This window comes from Hyperolius riggenbachi, chromosome 10 (genome assembly GCF_040937935.1).
Source record: "Hyperolius riggenbachi isolate aHypRig1 chromosome 10, aHypRig1.pri, whole genome shotgun sequence".
NCBI lineage: Eukaryota > Metazoa > Chordata > Amphibia > Anura > Hyperoliidae > Hyperolius > Hyperolius riggenbachi.
The window spans coordinates 29,394,271-29,418,597 of NC_090655.1; the positions used below are offsets into that span (position 1 = coordinate 29,394,271).

The 24,327-nt window shown below is 42.7% G+C and overlaps 1 protein-coding gene across 1 annotated transcript in view; it reads right to left on the minus strand.

The window, feature by feature from the left end:
- LOC137535755 (alpha-2-macroglobulin-like) overlaps nucleotides 1–24,327 on the minus strand; it is a 150,786-nt gene that overhangs the window by 59,503 nt on the left and 66,956 nt on the right. Inside the window, exons 15-24 of the mRNA XM_068257633.1 lie at nucleotides 21,910–22,059; nucleotides 19,840–20,016; nucleotides 19,179–19,296; nucleotides 17,175–17,307; nucleotides 9,540–9,765; nucleotides 6,687–6,813; nucleotides 6,098–6,219; nucleotides 4,140–4,200; nucleotides 2,556–2,636; nucleotides 1,248–1,424 (exon numbers count right to left, since the gene is read on the minus strand). Coding sequence (XP_068113734.1) covers nucleotides 1,248–1,424; nucleotides 2,556–2,636; nucleotides 4,140–4,200; nucleotides 6,098–6,219; nucleotides 6,687–6,813; nucleotides 9,540–9,765; nucleotides 17,175–17,307; nucleotides 19,179–19,296; nucleotides 19,840–20,016; nucleotides 21,910–22,059 — 1,372 coding nt within the window. The remainder of the gene's footprint in view (nucleotides 1–1,247; nucleotides 1,425–2,555; nucleotides 2,637–4,139; nucleotides 4,201–6,097; nucleotides 6,220–6,686; nucleotides 6,814–9,539; nucleotides 9,766–17,174; nucleotides 17,308–19,178; nucleotides 19,297–19,839; nucleotides 20,017–21,909; nucleotides 22,060–24,327) is intronic.

Sequence of the window (24,327 nt, forward strand, 5' to 3'; positions counted from 1 at the left end):
CCTTCCTTGGATGTGTGGTGATGGTAGCTGTTTCTCAGGATCCCACTCCAGACCAGAATTAAACCCTGATTCCCAGCCCGTTACCCGTGGTCACCATGGTACTGAGAAAGAACCATGGAAAGTTTATCACACAGTTGAATGAATGGCAGACTTGCCCTCCATAACAGATTCTCGTTGAAGGAACTGCTCCGTCAGCAGAAAAAGTAATTTAAAAAAATAGATGTAAGCTTTAACAATGGTAGAGAAACAACCATTGAACGTTAATAAGGCAGTCAGACATCCGAATGCGTCGTCGCCGTCACGGGGACGTGCGATCGGCCCAAGGTTATCTAGTCATCTCTCGTTGGCAGGTATTAGCTCTGGAATTACCACAGTTATCAAAGTAACATATATCAGGAAAAAAAATGTAGAATTTTATAAGTAACTTCAATATTCAATTATTTAAAAAAAAACAAACAAACATATTTTTCAATTTTCATCTTCATGGCCTGCACTCTCGCCAACGTGCACACGAGCACGGCCATCACTACACAAACATTGTCACCAAGCGGACTGACAGTTTATGTCCTGGGCTGGGAGTGTCAACTGACAACCCTTTGCGACTGTTTGCGGCAGTGCGTTAAACAGTGAGTTTGGTCTGTCAAGGTGAAGCAGTACACTAATTACACTACCTGATCCATGTTTACACACGCAAGATGTTTTCAAGCGCTTTATGCCTCCAATTTAGGAATGCAATGTGATTTCTACCATTTAGGGATTATAACCCTGCTGTGTGTCAAATCCGTAATTTTCCCAGGGACTTTTGGTGTGTATCCCACTCCGCCATGCCCCCCTCCAGGTGTTAGACCCCCTTGAAACATCGTTTCCATAACTTTTGTGGCCAGAAACAGTGTTTGTAGTTTTAAAAGTTTCGCTTGCCCATTGAAGTCTTTTGCAGTTCACTGAGTTTGCCGGTTCGTAGACTTTTGCTGAAGTTCGCGTTCGTGGTTGGTGAACCCAAAATCTGAGGTTCAAGCCATCTCTAGTTGTGTGTCATCTTCTTTAATAATAATAGAGAAAAATTACAAAAAAAAAAGTGTGTGAACTTCGGCCCTTGAGAACTGGAGTTGGACATCCCTGCCATAGATGTAAGTAATATTTTTCCCTCCACGTCTATTTCCTTTAAATTCATTTTTAAGAATCAACTGCACACAAGTAAGTATGCAATGGAAAAAGTCAAGATATTGCAAAAAAAAAAATTGTCTTACCACTCTCAAGGAACTTGGTTGCCTTGCTCTTGATCTCGTGAGTTATTTGATTGGTCTTCTCCAGGTACTGCATAATGAAGATGTTAGGGGCAAAGAGGACCATATTCTGTTCTCCACAACCATATGGCATAGCCAGGAGACGGTCTAGATTTTGCAACGCCGTGCCCATTATGTCTCCTGTAAGGTCATAATAAAGACAAGCAATAAATTAGTAAATGACAAAATACAATATTTCTTAATTGTAAAAGAATATCACCGTCTAAGGGGAAAAGCTAAAGGTTACATAAAGCTATAAATTCATTTTTGGCAGAAACTTCCAATCTAACATAAGCTGTCATTTTTGGAAGTTTAACTACTTTCCCTCCCCCAGGACGAGTAACTAAGTCCCTGCATTTCTCCATATCCTCTTGCAGGGACATAGCTACTACGTCCCTTGCTGCTGCGCAGCCTAATGCATGCTCCCATGCTCATTCTCGCCTCCAATTATTAGAAGGGAAATCAATGAATGGGAACTATTCAAGTCCCCTTGTGAATGACCATCCGCCACCATCAATGAGACGGCGACGTCATTCACAAGGACCGATACTTACACGTCCATGCATTACTTTCTGTTTGCATAGTAATACTTCAAACATTTTTTTTTCATTAAAAGACATTTTTTTTTACATTTAAAATTATCCCCTGACCTCCCACACTCCTCAATAATTACGTCCAAAAATGTATGTAAAAATACAAATAAAAAAAAATAAAAAAAAACACATAAATAGTTACCTTAGGGAGTGTATTTTTTTTTAATTTAATATGAATGTCAATAAGGTATATTACTGTTGCCTTTTAAATTATGAGCTTGTAATTAGTGATGGATGCAAAACTGAAAAAAAAATGCACTTTATTTCTAAATAAAATATTGGCGCTATACATGGTACTGGGGAAATATTTTAAAAGTTGCAATAACTGGGACAAATGGGCAAATGAAATGTGTGGGTTTTAATTATGTTAGCATGTATTATTTTAAAACTATAAAGGCCAAAAATTGAGAAATAATGATTTCTTTCATTTTTTTCCTGTTAAAACGCAGTTAGAATAAAATAAATCTTAGCAAAAAGTAGCCCCTAAAGAAAGCCTAATTTATAGCAAAAAAAACACAAGACATGGATTGTTTCGTTGTGATAAGTAGTAATAAAGTTAAAGGCGAATTGATGAAAGGAGCACCGACAAGTGAAAATTGCTGGTTTTTTTTAAGAGGAAAAACCCTTGGAGGTGAAGTGGTTAATCTGACTTTAGTAACGTTCCTTATATAACTCTTACCCAGCACAGTTACATAAGCCCTTTCGGAGTCCTTCAGAATGTTGTTAGGAATTTCGACAGACACTTCCTCTGTCTTACTCTCTGAAAAGTAAGTGGGAGATCAATACAGCAATCCAGAATTAATTTCATGATTTTATCATTAAAGTCACAATTAAGATATAACTATGTTTACCGATTGCAGAAGTGTAGGGATGCTCATTCGGATTCTGCGGAACTGAAATTTCCACATTCCACACAGGAATCTGCACTCCCGATTGGAAAATGCAAATCGGAATTCCATAAAAATATTCAATTTACCGCAACTCGATCATTTTAGCCCAATCACAGCACACGGAAGCACTGGGCCAATCAGAGAATGCAGCATTTTTCTGCAAAATTTTAATTTCAGACCAATTACAAGATTTTCTGTTTTTTCCGATTTATGTTTTTCCATTTTTTTTTCATTGTGTGCATTCTCTGATGCAAAAAAAAGAAATACTCCTCGAAAAATGGAAGAAGAGCGGAAAATCAGGAATTGGAAATGGTAAAAACAGGAAATCGGAATTTCCGCAAAATAGGAAAAGGGCATTTCTGACCATCCCTACAGAAGAGCAACATGTATTCTTGTTTACTATTTTATTAAGGGCCTGACACACTAAACAAAAGAAGGGAGCCCTAATTAGTGAAAGATATGGTGCCTTCCTAGATGCTTGGCCCACTTAGGGTGAGTTTTATTTCTCATGTGAGTGGGCGTGATAACACCCCTAAATGTGGCCCTTATTTAATGCACTTTTTCTCCTGAGTTTTCTCCTAGGTAGTATTTTCACACCTCAATAAAATGCCTGAAATGCCTATTAAGCCATCAGCAATAAAATAGTCACAATACTTTTAACACTACCCATGTTAGTTTTTCAATTTCAGAGTTTTAAAACCGTATTTTAAATACAAGATTAAACATTTTATCCTAGGAGAAAACTTAGGAGACAAGTGAATTTAATTAGGGCTGTGTTTGTTTGTCATTCATTGTTCAGTGATCCACCTTATCAAATCACTAAGCACCATCCTGGGGCAGCTTTGCACATGCTAGATTCTCAGCTGAGATGGGCCAGAATGATTGTCTTGGATGTTTTATCTACTGTGTATATATACAGCTTTACTCTTTTTTTGCCTCTTGTTGCTTGAACTGGTTACAACTTGCTCTTGCACCTTTGTGCCTAGCTCCATTTAAAAAAATAATATGGATGTACCAGTATCTCTTTTATTTTTGGGGCGCCGTTTACGGCAATAAGGAGCCTTCTTTTCAAATGGATCCACAGAAGAGCCTCTTTGTGCTCTGTTTCTCGCACTTCGGTTACGTAATGGTAACATAATGGTAAGGTTTTCTTTTAATAAGTCAATCTTATACATTTGAATGACTTTTTATCAACAACAATGTTCTAGGTCTCTTTCTAGGTTCTTTGTTTGGAGCTTGGTGTAGCACATGACAACATACCAAATTATTTCAATGCTTCTGTCAGTGTAGACTATTTTATTTCCAGAATTTTACAGGCAACGGTTCCTAAATAGGTTGCCTTATGTTAGCTACCAAATTTTTTGTCTCCTTACCTTCTCCCTCTTGGATGCACAGCAATGAACTGTGAGACTTCTCCACCAGGATTCCACCAGGCTGTCAGTAAAATTAAAAGAGAGGACACAAGGTTAGAACCAGTGATCCTAATCAGATTTGGGCTGAGCTTAAATTTGTACCAAATTCCAACTAATCTGATCAGAACCTTATAACTGAAATGTAGGGGAAAATATGTCCAGGTATTTTGGGTCCTGCTGGGATCCAAATGATCAAAGCAGTTCTCTTTGCTTAGCTATCATGTTTTACCATTATCATGCCATAGTGGTACTTTCTACGCTTTTATTCAAGGTTGCCTGTAGAGGAAAACCAAGGCATGGATTGATGCCTTATTTCAAGTCATGACTGAACAGAAGCTTTGGTGATCTTTGAAGGCCCATTGCTAAGGTTAGGGAGCAGAGAAGGGCCCAGACACTGTCAACATAGTTTCTGGCAGTGAGATCGTAACTCACTGAATTTACTTAGAGGGTTTGTGATAAAAATGGGTGATAATGATGGATGTTGCTGAAGTACTTCTTGAGACATACGGTACTTGTTACACATATGCCATGCTTATGTTTGAATTCTTTTAGTTTTCAACTATTCCTTTATGTTTATTAGTTATTTAAAACATACAGTAATAGGGCTGTGACCCTTTCAAGCACCCTCAAGCCCAGCGTAAATACCACTTGGGGTACCATATTTTGAGAATGTTCAATGAACAACTGCTAAAGTAAATAGAATATAAATACTGCTGCACTCTAAGGTAGCCATACACTGGTCGATTTGCCATTAGATCGACCAGCTGACAGATCCCTATCTGATCGAATCTGATCAGAGAGGGATCGTATGGCTGCCTTTACTGCAAACAGATTGTGAATCGATTTCAGCCTGAAACCGATCACAATCTGTTGAGCTACTCCTGCCGCCTGCCCCCCCCCCGTATACATTACCTGACGCTGGCTCCCGGGCATCTTCTCCGTGCTGCACGGCTCTGTTCCGGCTCCATCCCAGCGCTTCCTGTGTCACTCCGTGACCAGGAAGTTCAAATAGAGCGCCCTCTATTTGAACTTCCTGGTCACTGCAGTGACACAGGAAGCGCCGGGATGGAGCCGGAACAGAGCCGTGCAGCGTGGAGAAGATGCCCGGGAGCCAGCGTCAGGTAATGTATACCTGATCGGATCGGCCGCCGCTAGTGACGCGCTCCCTACCTGCGGGCGATCGAGGGTAATTTCCCGCACGGCGCGATCGACGGACCGATCCGATTTCGGGAGGAAATTGGATCGGCAGGTGCGTTTACCGCGAACGATTGGCAGCAGATTCGATCCCAGGATCGAATCGGCTGTCGAAACGGCCGCGAATCGGGCCAGTGTATGGCCACCTTTAGAGGTACTCACATTAGTTGTTTTGTGTAGCCTGCCATAGATAAGAGTTTGCCTTTCTCTGTAGTCATCTGGCAAGCCTCCTGTATGTGGGTAGTCTGGCATTACTTGTAAACACAACACACATTGAAGTGTTTCACAAACCACAAGTGTGGTGTAGTGGTGGGACACCACTGTGTGCTATGATAACAGTATTTAGCACATCAGCATTTATCCCGCAGGTTGCCCTAGTGTTGTTTGGAAGGAACTATTGCCGGTCCTCTGTGGCTGCATAAAGACGGGAGCAGGCGTACTTGGAAGAAAGCAGCAGAATTTATATTATATTTACTTTTTGGATATTGTTGACAGTTGCAGCACCACATCCCAGAGTGTGCGTTGATACTATTTTAAAAAAATATATACTGAGAAATTTTCCAATTTTCCCATTTACAGTAGATGTTATTGTTCATAGACTTATTTTTCATTACTTTTTTTTAGGAGGGCAACCTCTGTCTTTTCTTCCTAATGTACCTGCAGCCTTCATCTTTCTGTTTTTTTTCCCCTTCATTACGGCACCAGTTTTATTTCCAGACACTGACCTGTACAAGTACGGGTTTCACGATGGTATCAGTAGCTCCTTGTTTAGGGACAACTGGTATCTCATTGTGGCACAGCTCTTTCGTGTCCACAGCCTCAGTCCGGACTGTGATATTCACCTCTCCTACAAAGAAAATTGCATCAATTCAACGAATAAGATTTGGGGCACCTCCCTCCCAACTTACTAATTCTAAGCAGAGATGGTCAATGAGGTGCGAATAATTCTGAGTTGAGACACATCCTATGCAAATGTATGCAGCTTGAAAGACCAATTAAATGTAGCAGCAAGTGAAGGAGACACCCTAGGTCCTGACCCACCAACTGTGCTTGGAAAATAAACAATAGATTGGTTGCAGGACTAAAGCCTCTGTCCAGCTCTCACTGTAGAGTGGTCAGCCTTAGAATGTTTATTACACCATCCAGCTAATACAGAAAAAAATATCCTAAACATAGTTCAATTTGCCAAGATTTAGATACATGAGGAGAAATCTAGACTTTCAGTTCTGAAATAAGCTGTAAATCTTAAAACTGGTAAGATTCAGGTCTTTTCTATTTTTTTACTGAGCTTTAGGGTTTAGAATCGCTTCTCACCGAGTTTCGTGGCCTTCAGGTTCCATCTGAAGGTCTTACTCTCATCAGCACATAGGCAACGACTATAGACACAGTCAGGGCAAGGCGTCTGTTCAAGCTCCTCAGTGGGCCCCAGAGTGATTTTTATCTGTCAAAGAAAAGACGTGTTACAATTATACTGGAAAAAATGTTTTGATGCCTTAACAATAATACTAAATAGCCCACATTGTCTAGTGTTACTGTGCATTGTTACTGTACATTAAGTTCAATCTTCTGTATGTATATGTGTGTAATTGTTAGAACTAGTACATACAATATATGAGGTTCTTTTTGTTCTTTTAGCCTAAAAAATATTATGCAAATGAAATTGAGATATTGGTTTAGAGAACCACCTGCTGGATTGAGTGGCAACTGTGGTAAACATGTTAAAAACACCATAAGGGTTTAAACAAAATAAAATTGATTTATAGAAGTATATTTACTAAACCCCATTAAACTTAGTTTGTGCAGGCAGGGCAGATAACATTTATCAGGCTTTACACAAATTACATAAAACACTATATATGCAATGTCTACTTTGCAGGTGCAACATACTGTAGTTGTTTCACTTATAACCAGGGATGATTGAGATTGATTTTCCAAAAAGTGATATTGTCTCAGAGTTTGCAGGGTGTTCAGGCTGTGCAAGCAGGGGTTAACTCGCCTGGGCTGGCGTCTCCCTTCCGATGTGCTCCACAACGCTCTGCACCTTCCGACACTTCAGTCTTCTAAACCGGAATGGGAGGGGAGCTGGCAGCCTAGGTGAGTTAACCCCTTGTTTCACAGCCCAAACCAATGCCAGGGAATGCTTTTGTAAAGAATAAAATATGGACTGAGGATCCCCCATCCCCATGAGGAAAGGAACTAATAAAAAAAGTCAGGTTTATCAGATTTCTACTATCTACTGTAATTGCCAGTGACATAGGAAAAAAAGTCATTTATAGTGCATTTTACTCTTAGAGAAATGATACATTTTAAACGTATGTGTTTACACACATTTTACATTTTTCCTGATAGTGGTCCTTTAAGATAGCTATAAGTGAAATTCCATACTTGATAAAAAAAATACTAGAAATGTATCCATTCTGGACAAATACTTTTGCAATTCAATGTTAATAAAAATTACTCAATCACTTCAATTTATAGTCAGCTATAGAGTTCCAAAGATGACCTTTAACAAAACCTCTTCTTTTCTGGCCTAAAAAGACAGTACAAAATACAAAGGTCTTCATCCTTCCTGCACATAAATCAGCTGCACAGAGCAGGAACAATTGATTTTTCTTTTCCACAACTACACTAACTTAAATGATACATGTGACATGATGAGATAGACATGGGTATATACAGTGCCTAGCACACAACTAACTGTGCTGTGTTCCTTTTTTTCTTTCTCTGCCTGAAAGAGTTAAATATCAGGTATGTAAGTGGCTGACTCAGTCCTGACTCAGACAGGAAGTGACTACAGTGTGACCCTCACTGATAAGAAATTCCCCTTTTTATCTCTGTCTTGCTCTCAGAAGCAATTTTCTGCTAGGAAAGTGTTTTATAGTTGGAATTTCTTATCAGTGAGGGTCACACTGTAGTCACTTCCTGTCTGAGTCAGGACTGAGTCAGCCACTTACATACCTGATATTTAACTCTTTCAGGCAGAGAAAGAAAAAAAGGAAAATAGCATAGTTTATTTGTGTGCTAAGCACTCTACATACACATGTCTATCTCATCATGTCACATGTCACTTCGGGTATCCTTAAAGTGACTGGCAGCAGTCTTGGCATTCTTCTCCTGACTGTGTCTGGTTCATTGCGGCATAGTTGGGTGTTTAAATGCACTCAGAAACAAATTTAAATGTGAAATGATGTTTGCCATCGCTGAGGCATTGTAGTGACATTTAGTAGAATGCAGTAAATTATTAAACAGACCCACTTTTATATAAAATATCTTGGTTTCAGCATCAGAAACGCTATCTATAGCTATATATTGATGTATATTGGTGTGTAGCCTCACCCTCCTACTAGGGCTTGGCCTAGGCTGTTTATTATGCGTAATCCCCATCCCCACCCCCCTCACACCCCACAAGCATTCTGGGAGCCCAGATATTTTTTTCTACTGGCTTTAGAGCTCTTAGTAAACAAACATTTCGCAGAGATCACCTGCCAGTACTACAGATGTTGCCACCTGTGATTAATTTCAGACTGTAAATCAGGGAGAGGAAAGACAATAGACAAACACTGACAAAATAATTTGAATGAATATTGTAAAAAATAAAATAAGAAATGTTATACATTATGTATTGTGACTACAGTTCATCTTTAATTCTAGAAATATGTAAACTGCTTATTCATTTGTCTACAAGAGTGCAGTTTTACTTTAAAGAGAATCTGTACTGTACAATTCTTACAATAAAAAGCATACCATTCTATTCATTATGTTCTCCTGGGCCCCTCTTTGCTGTTTCTGCCACTCCCTGCTGCAATCCTGGCGTGTAATTGCCAGTTTTAGGCAGTGTTTACAAACAAAAGACATGGCTGCTAACCAGCATGTGATAGACTGAGAGAAGCTCAGTTTATGACTCATACAGAGCCTGCAGGGGGCTTGGAGAGGGGGTGTATAACTTCTACCTATCACAGCAGAGCAGCACATTCCTGCCTCTGCTGACAAACCCGGCAAAGGAATGAATATTGGATTATATCACAGAGATAATACAGCCACTGTGCAACTAGGAAAGGCTTCAGTAAGACAGACCACATTAGAACAGGTATAGGAACTTATAGGATAGAAGAGATAAGGCTGAAAATTTTGTCACAGAGTCTCTTTAATGACATCAGCATCACTAACCTTGATACACTGTTTCAGGTAGTTAAATACAGAGGCCTTCAGGGTGAATGTTTCTCCTCTCACTACGGAGTACGGGAGGGTGAGATCTACAAAGAATGGCTGGAAGACCCGAAGAGAAGTCGCAGGAGAAAGGCCAAATCCACTGCTTCCCAAGCACACAGCTCCTCCATTCCAATCCGTGATAGTGTCTGGGGCTTTATGATGGAGCTCCGCACTGCCAGAGTCTCTACTCAACACATGGAAGAGAGAAAACACCTTAAGTCTCAGCACTAGAGCAATGACACACAAATGTCTATCAAATATCTTCTTTCAATCATTGACAAATAAACCTTAAAGCAAACTGTAATGATCAGTGGTACTCTGCTGGTCAGAGTGAGCTCAACAGACCAGTTAGCAATACAACAGATATAAGTACAGCAAAATGTCAGTATTTTAATAAAGGTGTGATCACACGTGTTTGGGTGTACAGTAGCTCAGGAGTACTCCTAAGTGATAACCCTTGGCTGTGGGGACTACCACACCTAAGTGATAGCCCCTGGCTGGGGGTCTATCACTTATATCAAGGGTGGTCATGCAGGCAAGGTCGTTAACAGATCAGTCAGGAGTCGGTACAGAATCAGCAATCAAAGTCGTAGTCAGAGTATAGCCAAGGTCGGCAACAGTCAGATATGCAGATGTACAGAATCAGAGAGCGAGTGCAGAATCGAGGTCGGGACGAGGTCGGCAACTAGACAGAAAGGCTGAGTACAGAATCGTGAGGCAAAAGGATATACAGAAGTTCAGGCAAGGTTCATACACATAAAGGCAACAATGTAAGTTATAATTATAGCTATCAAAATCAGATCCTAAGCTATGTGTGAAATCCTCGGGGTCCTGTCGGTTCAAAGCACACTAGGAACTAACTAAGGTCTGAGAGCTTAACCACAAAGTTTCAGCTACAGCAGACAACGATGCACTGACTGCTTCAGTCTTAAATACACAAGGTATACCTGCGGCTCCACCCACTAGCCTCAGCCAATCATACGGCAAAGGATCAGACCAGAGTTGCCAGCTGACCAGTCGGTCAGCTGACCCTCCTCCTCAGTGCATAAATGTCCTGTCTCTGTGTGCGCTCATGCGCCCTTCTGTTCTGATGTATCCTGGAGTGACCTGGCCTGGTGTGACGCGATGCCGAGGAGGCGGCGGCGGAATCCGCCGTGACGTCAGACACGAGAGTAGCGGCTGTGCCGCTCTCCGCTGCAGAGGTAATTTTTCCATTACTGACACAAACCCAAGGCGTTAAAGAAAAAAATTGATACCTAAAAAAAGGGAAGTCTCTGGACCCTCCAGAAGCTTTCTCCATCCTCCTCGAGACCACCACCGATGTGCACTAGTGATGATCGTAATCAGCTGATTACAATTACATGAAATTTCATGTAATTTTTTGCAATTATGACCATACGTAATTATGATTTGTAAATTTAATTGATTTTGGGTAATCATTCGTAATTGCGTGTAATTTCACATAATTTTGTGCCAAATTTAGCGGTGAATAGCAAAGTCCCCATACATGCTATTGCCACCACAATTGCTGCATATGTTAAGGGGAATAGTGGGGACAAGTCAAAACAAAATTTTCCCCCAAAAAACTTGCAGTTTTTGAGCAAATTGTTTTTAAAAATGCGAAGGAAAAATTGATTTTAAACTCTGAAAAATGACAGTTTAAAAAACATTTTTCCTTTGCATTTTTAAAATTGATTTTCTCAAAAACTGCAAGGTATTTTTGAACAATTCCTTTTTGACTTGTACCCAATATTCTCCTTAACATGTGTAGCCATTTTGGTGGCAATAGCATGTATAGGGCTTTGCTATTCACCGCTAAACTCGGCACAAAATTACACAAAACTTACACAAACTTATGATTACAATTACAGTAAAATTACTGTATTTTTTGGACTATAAGACTCACTTTTTTCTCCCCCAAAAGTGGGGGAAAAAAAGTCACTGTGTCTTATACTCCAAATGTAGGAAGTTCCTGACATGCGAACGCCTGACAATACGGACCTCCAACCCCACCACAATGTCAGGGACTCTCTGTACTGTGCCCATGCAGAGGAAGACACATGGGGACAAATGGAGGACCCAGAGGGACACAAAGGGGCATAGAGGAGGACACAAGGATGACAGAGGCGGACACAAGGGGTCAGAGGAGGACACAGGGAGACACAAGAAGTACAAGGGGGCATGATGTACAAAGGGGACATAATTTACAAGATGCCCCTTAACCATGTATGCACCAGGTTTAGTATATATTCCCCCCCCCCCCCCTAGTTTTTGTCCTCCAAACCTAGGTGCGTCTTATGATCAGGAGCGTCTTATAGTCCGAAAAATATGGCAATTACAATTTTTTCCCAGAAATTTTGCATTACGATTTTGCATCATAATTGCGAATTTCTATGCAAAATTATGTCTATGCAAAATTTGTGATCATCACTAGAGTGCACCACCCTCTATAAGTGTTCTCTTCTTTGTGCACCAGCACAGCTGTTCTGCACCTGCACAAGTACTGTGCAGCAGCATAGAGCTGCTTGTGGACAAGCAGATTTGGCTTACTATGCAGGTGTGTCCCTGCTTGAGCAGGCACAGTATGGCCAGTTGTCCACACTCATATATGGCAGGAAGTGCAGCCATGTCAATATACTGTATCTGACAGGTTTTTGTTAGACATGTTCAGAGGGTCTGTGCGCAGCAACGGTGGGGGCGAGGAGGATGTGGGAAGCCTCTTGAAGATGCAGAGGATAGGTAAGTGTCGATTTTTTTTCAGACTGCCTCGGGTTCCCTTTTAAGAGGCTCCACAGCAACATCAAGTAGAATTCAGTACAATGTTCAGGCCTCCCTCTGAACTGCATCTCCACCCTACAATCCATCATGAACGCAGCAGCCAGATAATCTACTCCCCCACAGCTCTGTCTCCACGACTCCCCTATGCAAATTCCTCCACTTGCTACTGATACAATTTAGAATCAGCTTAAAAAGCCTATGCCTGGCCTATAAATCTATACGCAATTCAGTGGCGTAGCAATCCCCCCTGCAAGGGATGCAGGTGCAGGGGGGCCCAGCATGGGGAGAAGTCCAGAGGTGCCCCATGACTCTGGGGTCCACCACCTGCCCGTATACATTAATGAGGGAGGTGGGCCCAATTCAATGTTTTGCAGGGGGCCCAGTGATTTCTAGTTACACTCCTTACAAGTCCTGCACAACCTACATATTTGACCTGGTCAGCAGATAGACACCCGGCTGCCCACTTCGCTCCTCCAACAACCTCCTCCTAACCACCCCACACATTTCACACTCCCATGCACGACTACAGGACCTAACTAGAGCTGCCCCTGTCATGTGGAACTCTTTCCCACTGCTCATCAGGCTTGCCACCTCTTTCAACACCTTAAAAAAAGCACTTGAAACATAATGATTCAAGGCCTACGCCACCTCACCGATGCCCCATCTCTCTCTGCCGAGAACCTTTCAATGCATCCCCCCTCTTATCATGCCACCACCCTCTCCCTTTAGATTGTAAGCCTTTGGCAGGGCTCTCCCTCCTTGTGTATCCTACTTGATTGTGCACTCTGTCCATAGAACAATGCTATCTTGCATTATTGAGACTACTACTCCAGTGCATGATCTGGCATTGTGTGTCTTACTGCCTACAGTATTTTTCAGGCTATAAGACACACTTTTTCTCCTCCAAAAGTGTGGGGGGGGGGGAAGTGGGTGTGTCTTATAGTGCAAATGTGCTGTAAGATGCCGCCCCCCTCACCCCCCCCCCCCCCCCCCCCCGAAAAGTGCAGCCGGAGATTACCTATGAGCGAAACGCTTTAAATCTAAATGCCCGTCTCCTCCTCGGTCCCTCTTGGTGTCCAGTGTGGCCCGTGAGCTGTCAGCCTCCATCTCCTGCTCCAGCGTGATGCCTCTCATATGCTGCAAAGACGGCCAGAAGCTGTGGAGGGTTGTAGGCAATGTCCCACTAAGCTGATCAGAGCGGATACGGTGGATGCCCCGGGGACAATGCTGCCAAGGGGACGGGCGAGGCACAAGAGAACCTTCACAGAGATTGAATCATTGCCTACAACAATCAGTGGAACATTGCCTACAACCCTCCGCCGCTTCTGGCCATCTTTGCAGCATATGAGAGGCATCCCACTGGAGCAGGAGATGGAGGCTGACAGCTCACGGGCCACACTGGACACCAAGAAGGACCGAGGAGGAGACGAGCATCTAGAAGCGTACGGCTCATAGGTAATCTCGGGCTGCAGGGGAGTTGCATCTGGTCATCTTTGCAGGGCATGAGAGCCATCTAGCTGGAGCAGGAGTTGGAGGCTGACAGCTCACATCACATGCGCTGGGTCATGGCTCCAAACACAGATTTTGCTGTGCATTAGTCTGGCTACTGTGTGAGTAGTGGACCCTCTTTTAGATTGCTGGTTTTATCCTTTGGTTGTTAAAGGTCCATACTGCTTTCCTTTTGCAGGTTTTTGCATGGAGTTTCTGTTTTTAGCCATGGGCAGCAGGTGCCTCTGATTGTGTCATTATTGTCCTTTGCTGCAGAGCATAGTGGGACAGCCAGGCAAGGGGAAGGTTGGTGGCTGGCTGGAGGGGAGAGATGTGGGGACAGCCAGTAGCCATGATCAGGGACAGAGAAGGTCACAAAGAGGGGGGGGGGGGTAAAAGAGCACAAAAGAGAGGTAAAAAGGTAAGTGTGAGAATCCGCTCAGCTGCCTGCGCAGGCAGGCAGCCTTTTGACCATTGTTTAGGTTTGCATGCTGCAGGACTCTGGAACAGAGACCTGTCTTTCCATTGCAAGTTTCTGGTCTGTTCTCTTGCTGGGGAATTTGCATACATTCGTTATGCAAATCCCCTACCTGCCTTCTTTGATGACTGGCACAAGAGCTTTATGTTTCCCAGAAGGCTTGGCTGGTCATTTCCCTTCCATGGTCTGTTCCTGATGGATACTGCTGGAGTGTCAGCCATTGCTATCTAGTATAGTTAATTCCTGGGGGTTGCTTTAGGCTCCCCTTCTAGCCCAGTCAGGTTGTATTATCTGTATTGCCTGTTCTGTCTTGTCTTGCCTGTTGCCATTGTCCTGTCCCAACGGTGGTCGACAGGAAATGGTTCTGATCTCTGTTCTTGGAGTATAGCTGGTGCAGCGGTTGCTACCAGCTATCTCTTCTGTTCTGTCTCCTGGGATCGCGCTAGCTACTTTTCGCTAGCGCTGTGGATCCTTCTGTTCTGTCTCCTGGGATCGCGCTGGCCACTTTTCGCTGGTGCTTTGGATCTTTCTGTTCTGCTACTCTGTACCTGGATCGCGCTAGCCACTTTTCGCTAGTGCTGTGGATCCTATCTCTCGCTTGTCCCTGTTTTCGTGTGTCTGTCTTGTCTGCTACGACCGCTTGCTGGAGGCTCAGGGAGGTAACCGTTAAGCAAGTGTTCGCGTCCTCTGTTTCATGTTTGTCTGTCGATGGTTAGTTAGGCGTGCTTGTCTCTATTGTGCTTATCACGTGGAGACCGCGCATAACCGCGTGCACTGTTGCGAATGAGTGCAGTGTTCGCGGTTAGCTAGCGTTTGTTATTTTCCGCATCTTCTCATTGTATTATTTGCTGTGCCTTTGCTACCCTCGTATTCTATTCTGATCTGCCTTGTGTCACGTCTGGCGATCGTACCTCTCGCGATCGCGTTCCTATTTCATATCTGCTGTTGTGTGTGCGCGGTCGCGGGTGGCGACTGGATTGGCGCACACACATACAACTTGTCCCTTTGCTCGTTCTCATTCGCAATCGCCTCTATTGCGATTGCGTTCTGCGCTTCCTACAATTCCTGTCTGGCATTTGTGGAGGTACAGAGGATTGGTTCCTCTGCACTCCCCAGTGCCATCTGCCGACAGGAATTTCCCTCTACAGGTGCGTAGCACCTTTTGCTGGGTGCCTGCAATTGCACGCTTGTGGAGGATTTCCGCCGTGTCAGCGCACGCGTTGTGCGCTGATCACGGAGAAAGTTCCACAATCGTTACAGTAAGAGAGGTAAAAAGAGAAGGCCACAACTGGGACAAAGGAGTTCACAAGGGGGGCAGTAGGTCACAAAGGGGACAGGAGGTCACAAGAGGAGCAAAGGAGGACAGAGGAAGACACAAGGGGGCAGGGGGTCACAAGGGGGGGTGGTTAAGAAGAACAGATGAGGTCACATCTGAGCCACAGATGAGGGAAAAAGGAGGACAAGATGTACAAGTAAAGCACAGGGGGGACAAAAGAAGTACAAGGGGGACATACTGATTGAGGGAGAAGATCCACAAGATGCCCCTGCACCATGGACCCACCAGGTTTAGTTTTTAGTTTTTTTTTGTTTACCTGCGTTTTTTTCAGCATTTTACAAATTGAAAAATACCCAAAAGTTGGTGAAAAAGTACTATTAATTTTTTCTCGAGTATTTCCTTTCTTAAAATGCATTTTATGACAAGTTATGAAAATATCACCTAGGAAAAACTGTCCCGTATTCAATTAACTTTTTCTCCGGAGTTTTCTCCTCAGTGATAGTTTTTTATCTTCTCTTTAAAATAAGTTTTCAGCCCATTTCTATTAAAAAAAGTACCAAAAGGCTTGATAAAAAAGAACTATCAAATTATTTTGAGTATTTTCTTGCTTGCTGGTGGTTCAAAAGGCATTTTATTAATAAGGTGTGAAAATATAACCTAGGAGGAAACCCAGGAGATAACATCAATTGCATATGGGGCCTTGTCATAAAATGCCTTGTAAACTCCCCAGCAAGCAAGAAAATACTCCACATGATTATGACCTCAAGCTTTCACCTACTATTTAGTACTTTTTCAGTTGTAAAATGCTTAAAAGTTATTTTAAAGAAGATGTGAAAATTATCCCCTAGGAGAAAACTCAGGAGAACAAGTGAATATCATATGGCTCATTGGGCTCGATTCACAAAAGGGTGCTAACTTAGTTAGCATGACTAAAAGCTTTGGGTGTGCTAACTAGGGTACTAAGCAGTTAGCACGGCCAAAGCTTTTATTGATTGCGCACAAAGTTTCAGGCGCTAAGTTAGAGTGCGACATGTCGCACCGTGTGCGACCAAAACATCACACACGGTGCGCCCGAAACATCGCAGTATGCAACATTTCGGGCACATTTGATGACGTTTTAGACGCATCCAATGCAACATTTTGGGCGCACCCAGTGCAACATTTCTCGCACAACGCGCGGTGCCAAGCTTTGCGCGCACTAACCTAACACGCAAAAGTTTGCGCACCCTAAAGACCATTGGACGTGCTAAGGGCTTTGCACAGGCGTGCAAAATGAGATATATCAAGCCTTTATTTCTTATAATTGTGATGATTATTATGGCTTACCGTTTATGAGAACCCCCAAATCAAACTCTCAGACCATTACAGTATGGTGAAAATGTCTGTATTCTAGGCTCAAAGTGTCAGACCCTAATCAACTCATTAATCCCAAACACCTGCAAATGGGTTCTTACTTTATATATTAGTTTTACCTTTCACGTTGAATTACTGAAATAAATGGATTTTTGCACGATATTTTCATTTTTTGAGTTTGACCTGTAATGTTCAGGCTTGGTGTTTATGTTGAACTTACCCTATTGCTAGGAGTTCCCACATCCAAGTCTCAGGGAAATAAGTTCGAATTTTCTCGGGTTCTTTCTCTTCCGATTGCCCAGGGAGACGTGCAACGGTGCTTGTGCGTGTTGTGTCGAAGTTGGGCTGCAGAGCTAAAATGAATAAAGATATTGTCTGCAGGCAAGTACAGATTTCCCCCACTTTTTAAAAGCATTTTTAGAGTGGTTGAAGGAATTCCAGGCAAATGGAAAATGTTCATGTAACATGTAAATTCCCTCTGTCCCAGGATAGAGAAACAATGCTGGTAAATGTAAGCAACTGTCAACTAGTGGCTTTCATTGGGCGGTTTATTCTCCATTTCCTAGACTAGTAGAAATCTGCATGTTAGAAACATTTTCCGCTCATCTCTAGAGGGTATTGTTGCTGTCTGGGGAAAGGTTTGGGGAGTATTGAATATTATTCGGTTCTGAAACATTGGAACTAGGGATGCTCATTCGGATTCCGCGGAAATGCAATTTCCGAAATTCCGATCGTAAATTGCATTTCCACATCAGAATGCGGAAATCGGTAATGCAAGTGCTGTAGATGGATTTCCGCCGGAAATCGCGGAAATGTCCGCCGGAAATCGTGGAAATTCCACCCGACTTTAACATCGATTTTCTCAAAAACTATAAGGTCTTTTTGAAAACTTTGTTTTGCATCTTGTTCACAAGATTCAGTTTAATAAACCCTGAAATGTGGTGTTCCTAGGACTTAAGGGGGATTTGTTATTAACCGCTAAAGTCAGCGGATTTTTACTGTAATGTAAAATGCAGAAAATCTGCATCTGCCTATTTTCTGCATTTTACATTACAGAAAAAATGCGCTGACTTTAGCAGTTAACAGCAAAGCCCCCTTAAGTGCTAAAAACACCAAATTTTCAAGATGCAAAAAAAGTTTTCAAAAAGACCTTATAGTTTTTGAGAAAATTGATGTTAAAGTCGGGCGGAATTTCCGCGATTTCCGGCGGAAATTCCGTATTGGAATGCGGAAATTGGTAGCGGAATCGGTAATTGGTAAATGACGGAATGCAGATTTACTGCGGAATCGGAAATTGGCATTCCGACCATCTGCTGAAAGTCTCAGAGCACAAAAATGGCTAAATATGAACAGTTATAACGTTATGTGGATTGCAGTAATTATGCACGTGTTGTAATTATGTAAAGATATCTTTGAAGTTAGTGGGGACTAAATTCTGTTGTTACAGGGCGTTGATGGCAAACAACTGTTAACCGCTTCCCGTCTGCCTAACGCAGGATGGCGGTGGGACAGCGGCTCTCTCAGGTCGCAGCGACACCATATGGCGTCATCTCACGAGGAGCGATATTTGACGGCATGAGCAGTTACTCTGGTGGAGGGCTGATTTCACTTCACTGCTGGGAACTTTGCAGTTTGTGCTGGGCTTAACTACATAGGGAAATTGTGATTGGTTGTTCCCCCCCTCCTGCTTTCAAATCCTACCTCCGGAGACTTGGGAGGCTAGCGCTGTGAGTGCGGGCACATAAGGGGGGTGTCCTGGCACTGGTGCTGGTCTAAGGTGGTCTCTGGTCCCTACATGTCCTGACTACTTTGGTGGTGGTCCCCTTCTAAGAGCAACTAGTGGTTGCAGTTTTACGCTACGTACTTCTTTTTCTTTTATTGCATGTGGAAGTGATTGTTCTGGAACAAAGTTGGACTGACAGTCTACTACTCTTGCGAGTGAAGTCCTGTGGAGATCATTTATGACTACAGAACTGTGAGACTGTAACCCTTTGTGTCCTTGAGACAAATGAGCGCGTTTTCATTTTAATTTTTTTACACGCCTATTTTTGGTGTGCCGCACTGCGCGCAATGTAGAGGTTTTTAGGGTGAATCCACTCACCTCTTTTCTTAGCAATATACCCCAGGAGGAATATATTTGTTATAGTCCCTACATTGCACTAAACACACACGTTGCAGCCTGGCAGGGATGTAAAGAAAATAGTTTTAAAATGAACAACCTTACCCATAACCACAGGTCCACCTGGAGGTCCTGGAAGTCCTGGTAGTCCGTAGCTAAAATCTTCCACGCATTCCACTGGCTTTCTTATTTTCCCACACGTTAATATTTTTAGGCTTACACCCTGCATTTTATGAGACAAAAGAAAATAAAGAGCAATGAGATCAATAAACCATGAGAGAAATAGTGCACGGACACACACATGGTCCCAAATGAGCACATATTACAGTATATTTTGCAACAAGTGTAGCCAACAGAACAGACCTGTTGAGAGACATGAAAGTTAGTACCCTATATAGATATATTGCAGCCTGAATGTTGTTTGTTTAAAAGGAACCTGAGGTGAGAGACATATGAAGGCTGCCATATTTATTTCCTTGGCAACAATACCAGTTGCCTGGCAGTTTTGCTTATCTTTAGGTTAGTGGTATCTGAATAATACACCAGAAACAAGCATTCAGCTAATCTTGGCAGTTTTTGTCAGAAACATTTGATCTGCATGCTTGTTCAGGCAGTGGGTCATCACACCAGCCAGGCAATGTGCATTGTTTAAAGGGAAATAAATATGGCAGCCCCTATACTGTATGTCTCTCACCTTCAGTTACCTTTAACTTTATCTCAGCTGTAATGATTTGCAATAACAGTTTCATTTAGAGTTTATAGATACCTCAAACAAGCTGTACACATCCACATACTCTTCAGTATTCATAAAGTAACGGTATGGTCTTCTTCTGCCCATAAATGATGGTAAAGGACCAGGGGAATAGGATGCACAGGTATTATAATGTTCTTGGACCCGGTAATCATATCCGCCCGTTTCCCGGGATGGAAACAGATTGTAAACCTAGAAAAAAAAAAGAAATAACATACATACCTAGAATTGTACATTTATTTAGCATTGACATTTTCTTCAGGACTGAGATTAGAGTAGATAGCCATGTCAGAAAGTGACCCTACGAGGAGTAGGGTCGCAATTTAATCCCTAGTGATAATCTAATGTATGTACCGTAGTTTAGATGTGTGTACAAATGTAGAGTTATTGGTAGCTGCAGGGATTTAAGTACAGCCTAGAGGCACAATCTGTTGTTATGGAGGGGAACAAAAAGATGATGGGCCAGTGCACGATGAAGTGGGAGGTGTGAGGAAGAGAACAATGGGCTTGGCTTGCACTTTCTCTCTTGGTAGTGCATCTGGGATGCTGTACAATTGCTAGATTCTTGGAAGAAGCAGACCTAAACGGCCACTGTGGCTAAGAACGCTCTAGCGCAGTGGTCCTCAAACTAAGGCCCACGGGCCGAATGCGGCCCCCCGAGGCTTTTTCACTGGCCCCCCACTCTCACAAAATGTATTACTTATAGATTCGGTCTACTGCATCTTTATATATCGGTGGCCCATATATAGAATAGTAGTGCTGGCACCACCCATCCACAGGGAAGCCAGTGAGCAGTCATTCGCTGGCTTCCAATCCAATTCCGCATCAGGTGACACTGCTATCCAATTGGACGACAAGTTGTCCCTTGGGTATACTTCACTGTCTGGCGCAAAGAGGCTTTTTACTATCTACACATGCTGTATTAGGGGCATAATATCTGCTCTGGTTAAATGGGAGACAAAAGGGCTGCACGTGTTAACAGGTAAAAGTTTACATTACCAAGGTTCAATGTAATGTTTTCTACATCATGTTATGTATACTACGCCCCCCCCCCCCCCCCCATTAGTTTGAAGTATGTTGCACAGCCCTTGACGAAAAAAATTTGGGGAACCCTGCTCTAGCGTGTGTATGAGACTTAAAGGATACCCGAGGTGGCATGTGACATAATGAAATAGACATGTGTATGTACAGCGCCTAGCACACAAATAACTATGCTGTGTTCCTTTTTTTTTCTTTCACTGCCTGAAAGCGTTTAATATCAGGTATGTAAGTGGTTGACTAAGTCCTGACTCAAACAGGAGGTGACTACAGTGTGATACTCACTTATAAGAAATTACAACTATACAACACTTTCCTAGCAGAAAATGGCTTCTGAGAGCAGGAAAGAGATAAAAAGGGCCAACAGTTCATACATTTTAGCTCTGGCATGCTTCAATGAATGTGTCATTGAGCAAAAACAATAAAACAGTTAAATCTTAAAAAGTAGATTTAAACATAAAATAAAACTGTGGAATATCTTAAAAAGTCATTTTTAGGAGAAGGAATATAGATACAATTGTTTATTTCATTAGTTTATTTCCGCGTCGGGTGTCCTTTAAATTGTACCTGAGGCGAACCTGTAGTTAAAAAACACATACTGACCTAAGCAGAGGAAAGCCTCTCGATCCTGTAGAGGCTTCCCATACCATCCACTGGACTGGACCTCCATTGCTTCTCAAAGATCCCCCTAAGAAATTCTACAAGAGCTTGTTGGATTGAAGAACTAAACCGCGTTCCTCTTCATGCATCAACAGCTCTGTGCTTCTGCACATGAATGCGCATATGTGGGTGCAGCACGGCAGTACTTGTGCATGTAGAGGACACTATGTAGGTCCTGGGGGCAGAGGGAACAGACAATATATAGGACCAGGGAGCAGTCTCTTGAAATGTTCTTGAGTTAGATCGATGCACACTTTAATGGGCTTTGGGCATGCTGCACACAGAAGCTGCACACAAACAGATGATCGCAGCCACTGATCCACACTTCCATGCCCGTGAAATGGGAAACAGGGCATTTTCAAACAAACATTGCTGCTCTCCACTTACTTTGTCAGCTGTCAGCTCCTTCTCTGGTTTCATTAAAACCACACTCTCATCCACCACCCTGAGGCCACACAGAGAGCCAGGAGCAGCTTGAACTTGGAAAGACACCTCAGATCCTGGGAGGACCTCCTCTGGGGAAAACCCAACTGACACCTGGGAAGATTTAAAAAATATATTTATGTTGATCATAATTTTTTTTCTAGAATTCAACATGTTAGATACAAAGAAATAAGCACAAGTATAAAATCTGACAAGAAACATGTATACAAAATATTCATTATACATCGTATCACTTTCTTTTCTTTTTAAAATAGAATATTTTATTGAATTTCAATGAAAAAAATAATAGTACAGTGCATACAAAAGAAGCAAGATGCATGCAAGTAAATATTCAAAAATTGTTGCAAATCACACAACTTGAGTTTCGAGAGTAAAATGGTTAGCATTAGCACTGAAGATTCTTCAACATTAGAGTTGGGCCGAACGGTTCGCCTGCGAACGGTTCCATGCGAACTTCAGTGGTTCGCGTTCGCATCCCGCAGGCGAACCTTTGCGGAAGTTCGGTTCGCCCCATAATGCACATGGAGGGTCAACTTTGACCCTCTACATCACAGTCAGCAGGCCCAGTGTAGCCAATTAGGCTACACTAGCCCCTGGAGCCCCACCCCCCCTTATATAAGGCAGGCAGCGGCGGCCATTACGGTCACTCGTGTGCTGCCTGCGTTAGTGAGAGTAGGGCGAGCTGCTGCAGACTGTCTCTCAGGGAAAGATTAGTTAGGCTTAACTTGTTCCTGTCTGGCTGCATACCTGTTCTGTGAACCCACCACTGCATACCTGTGCTGTGAACCCACCACTGCATACCTGTGCTGTGAACCCACCACTGCATACCTGTGCTGTGAACCCACCACTGCATACCTGTTCTGTGAACCCACCACTGCATACCTGTGCTGTGAACCCACCACTGCATACCTGTTCAGTGAACCCACCACTGCATACCTGTGCTGTGAACCCACCACTGCATACCTGTTCTGGGAACCCACCCCTGCATACCTGTTCTGTGAACCCGCCACTGCATACCTGTTGTGTTCAGTGAACCCGCCACTGCATACCTGTTCTGTTCAGTGGACCCGCCACTGTATACCTGTTTAGTGACCCCGCCACTGCATACCTGTTGTGTTCAGTGAACCTGCCACTGCATACCTGTTCTGTGAACCTGCCACTGTATACCTGTTCTGTTCAGTGAACCTGCCACTGCATACCTGTCCAGCACGGCCGTCACTACACAAACAGCTGTTTGCGGTGCGTTACACGGTGAGTTTGGTGTGTCAGTGTGAAGCAGTACCTTAATTACACTACCTGATTGATGTATACACATGCAAGATGTTTTAAAGCACTTTAGGCCTGTCATTTAGCATTCAATGTGATTTCTGCCCTTAAAACGCTGCTTTGCGTCAAATCCAGATTTTTCCCGGGGACTTTTGGCATGTATCCCACTCCGCCATGCCCCCCTCCAGGTGTTAGACCCCTTGAAACATCTTTTCCATCACTTTTGTGGCCAGCATAATTATTTTTTTTTTCAAAGTTCGCATCCCCATTGAAGTCTATTGCGGTTCGCGAACTTTAACGCGAACCGAACCTTCCGCGGCAGTGCTGATCGTAATGGAAAAAGCTACGCTTACGGATCATTACGCGTAATTTTACGCTATTACGCATTACGAAATTACGCTTACGGCATAGACATTCAATTTCGGTACATGTCTGTAATTACGCATTGCCCTTACGCAATTACGCGTAAGAATACCGTATTTCAAGTTGTTACGTTATAGGCTTACGCGTAAATTCCTACTAGCAATTAATGCGTAAGGTCATGCTGCCAAGCGGAAAAGTTGACGCATGGATCAATGTTAGGTAGCCGCCGACTTTAAGGGTTAATAGCAAAGCCCCCTTAAGTGCTAAGAGCCTCAAATTTTGAGAATATATTAAGGAGATCAGAAGGAATAAGAGGGAAAAATTTTTTTCAAAAAGACCTTATAGTTTTTGAGAAAATCGATGTTAAAGTTTCAAAGGAAAAATAGATACATTTAAAAACCCGCCGACTTTAACGGTTAATAGCAAAGCCTGCTTAAAATTTAAAAACACAAAATTTACAGGGTATATTAAGGGGATCAGTGGGAATAAGAGGAAAAAATTTTTTTTCAAAAAGACCTTATAGTTTTTGAGAAAATCGATTTTTAAGTTTCAAGGGCAAAAATGTCTTTTAAATGCGGAAAATGTCAGTTTTTTTTGCACAGGTAACAATAGTGTTTTATTTTCATAGATTCCCCCAAGTGGGAAGAGTTTTACTTACTTCGTTCTGAGTGTGGGAAATATTAAAAAAAAACCGACGTGGGGTCCCCCCTCCCAGACCTCTTTAACCCCTTG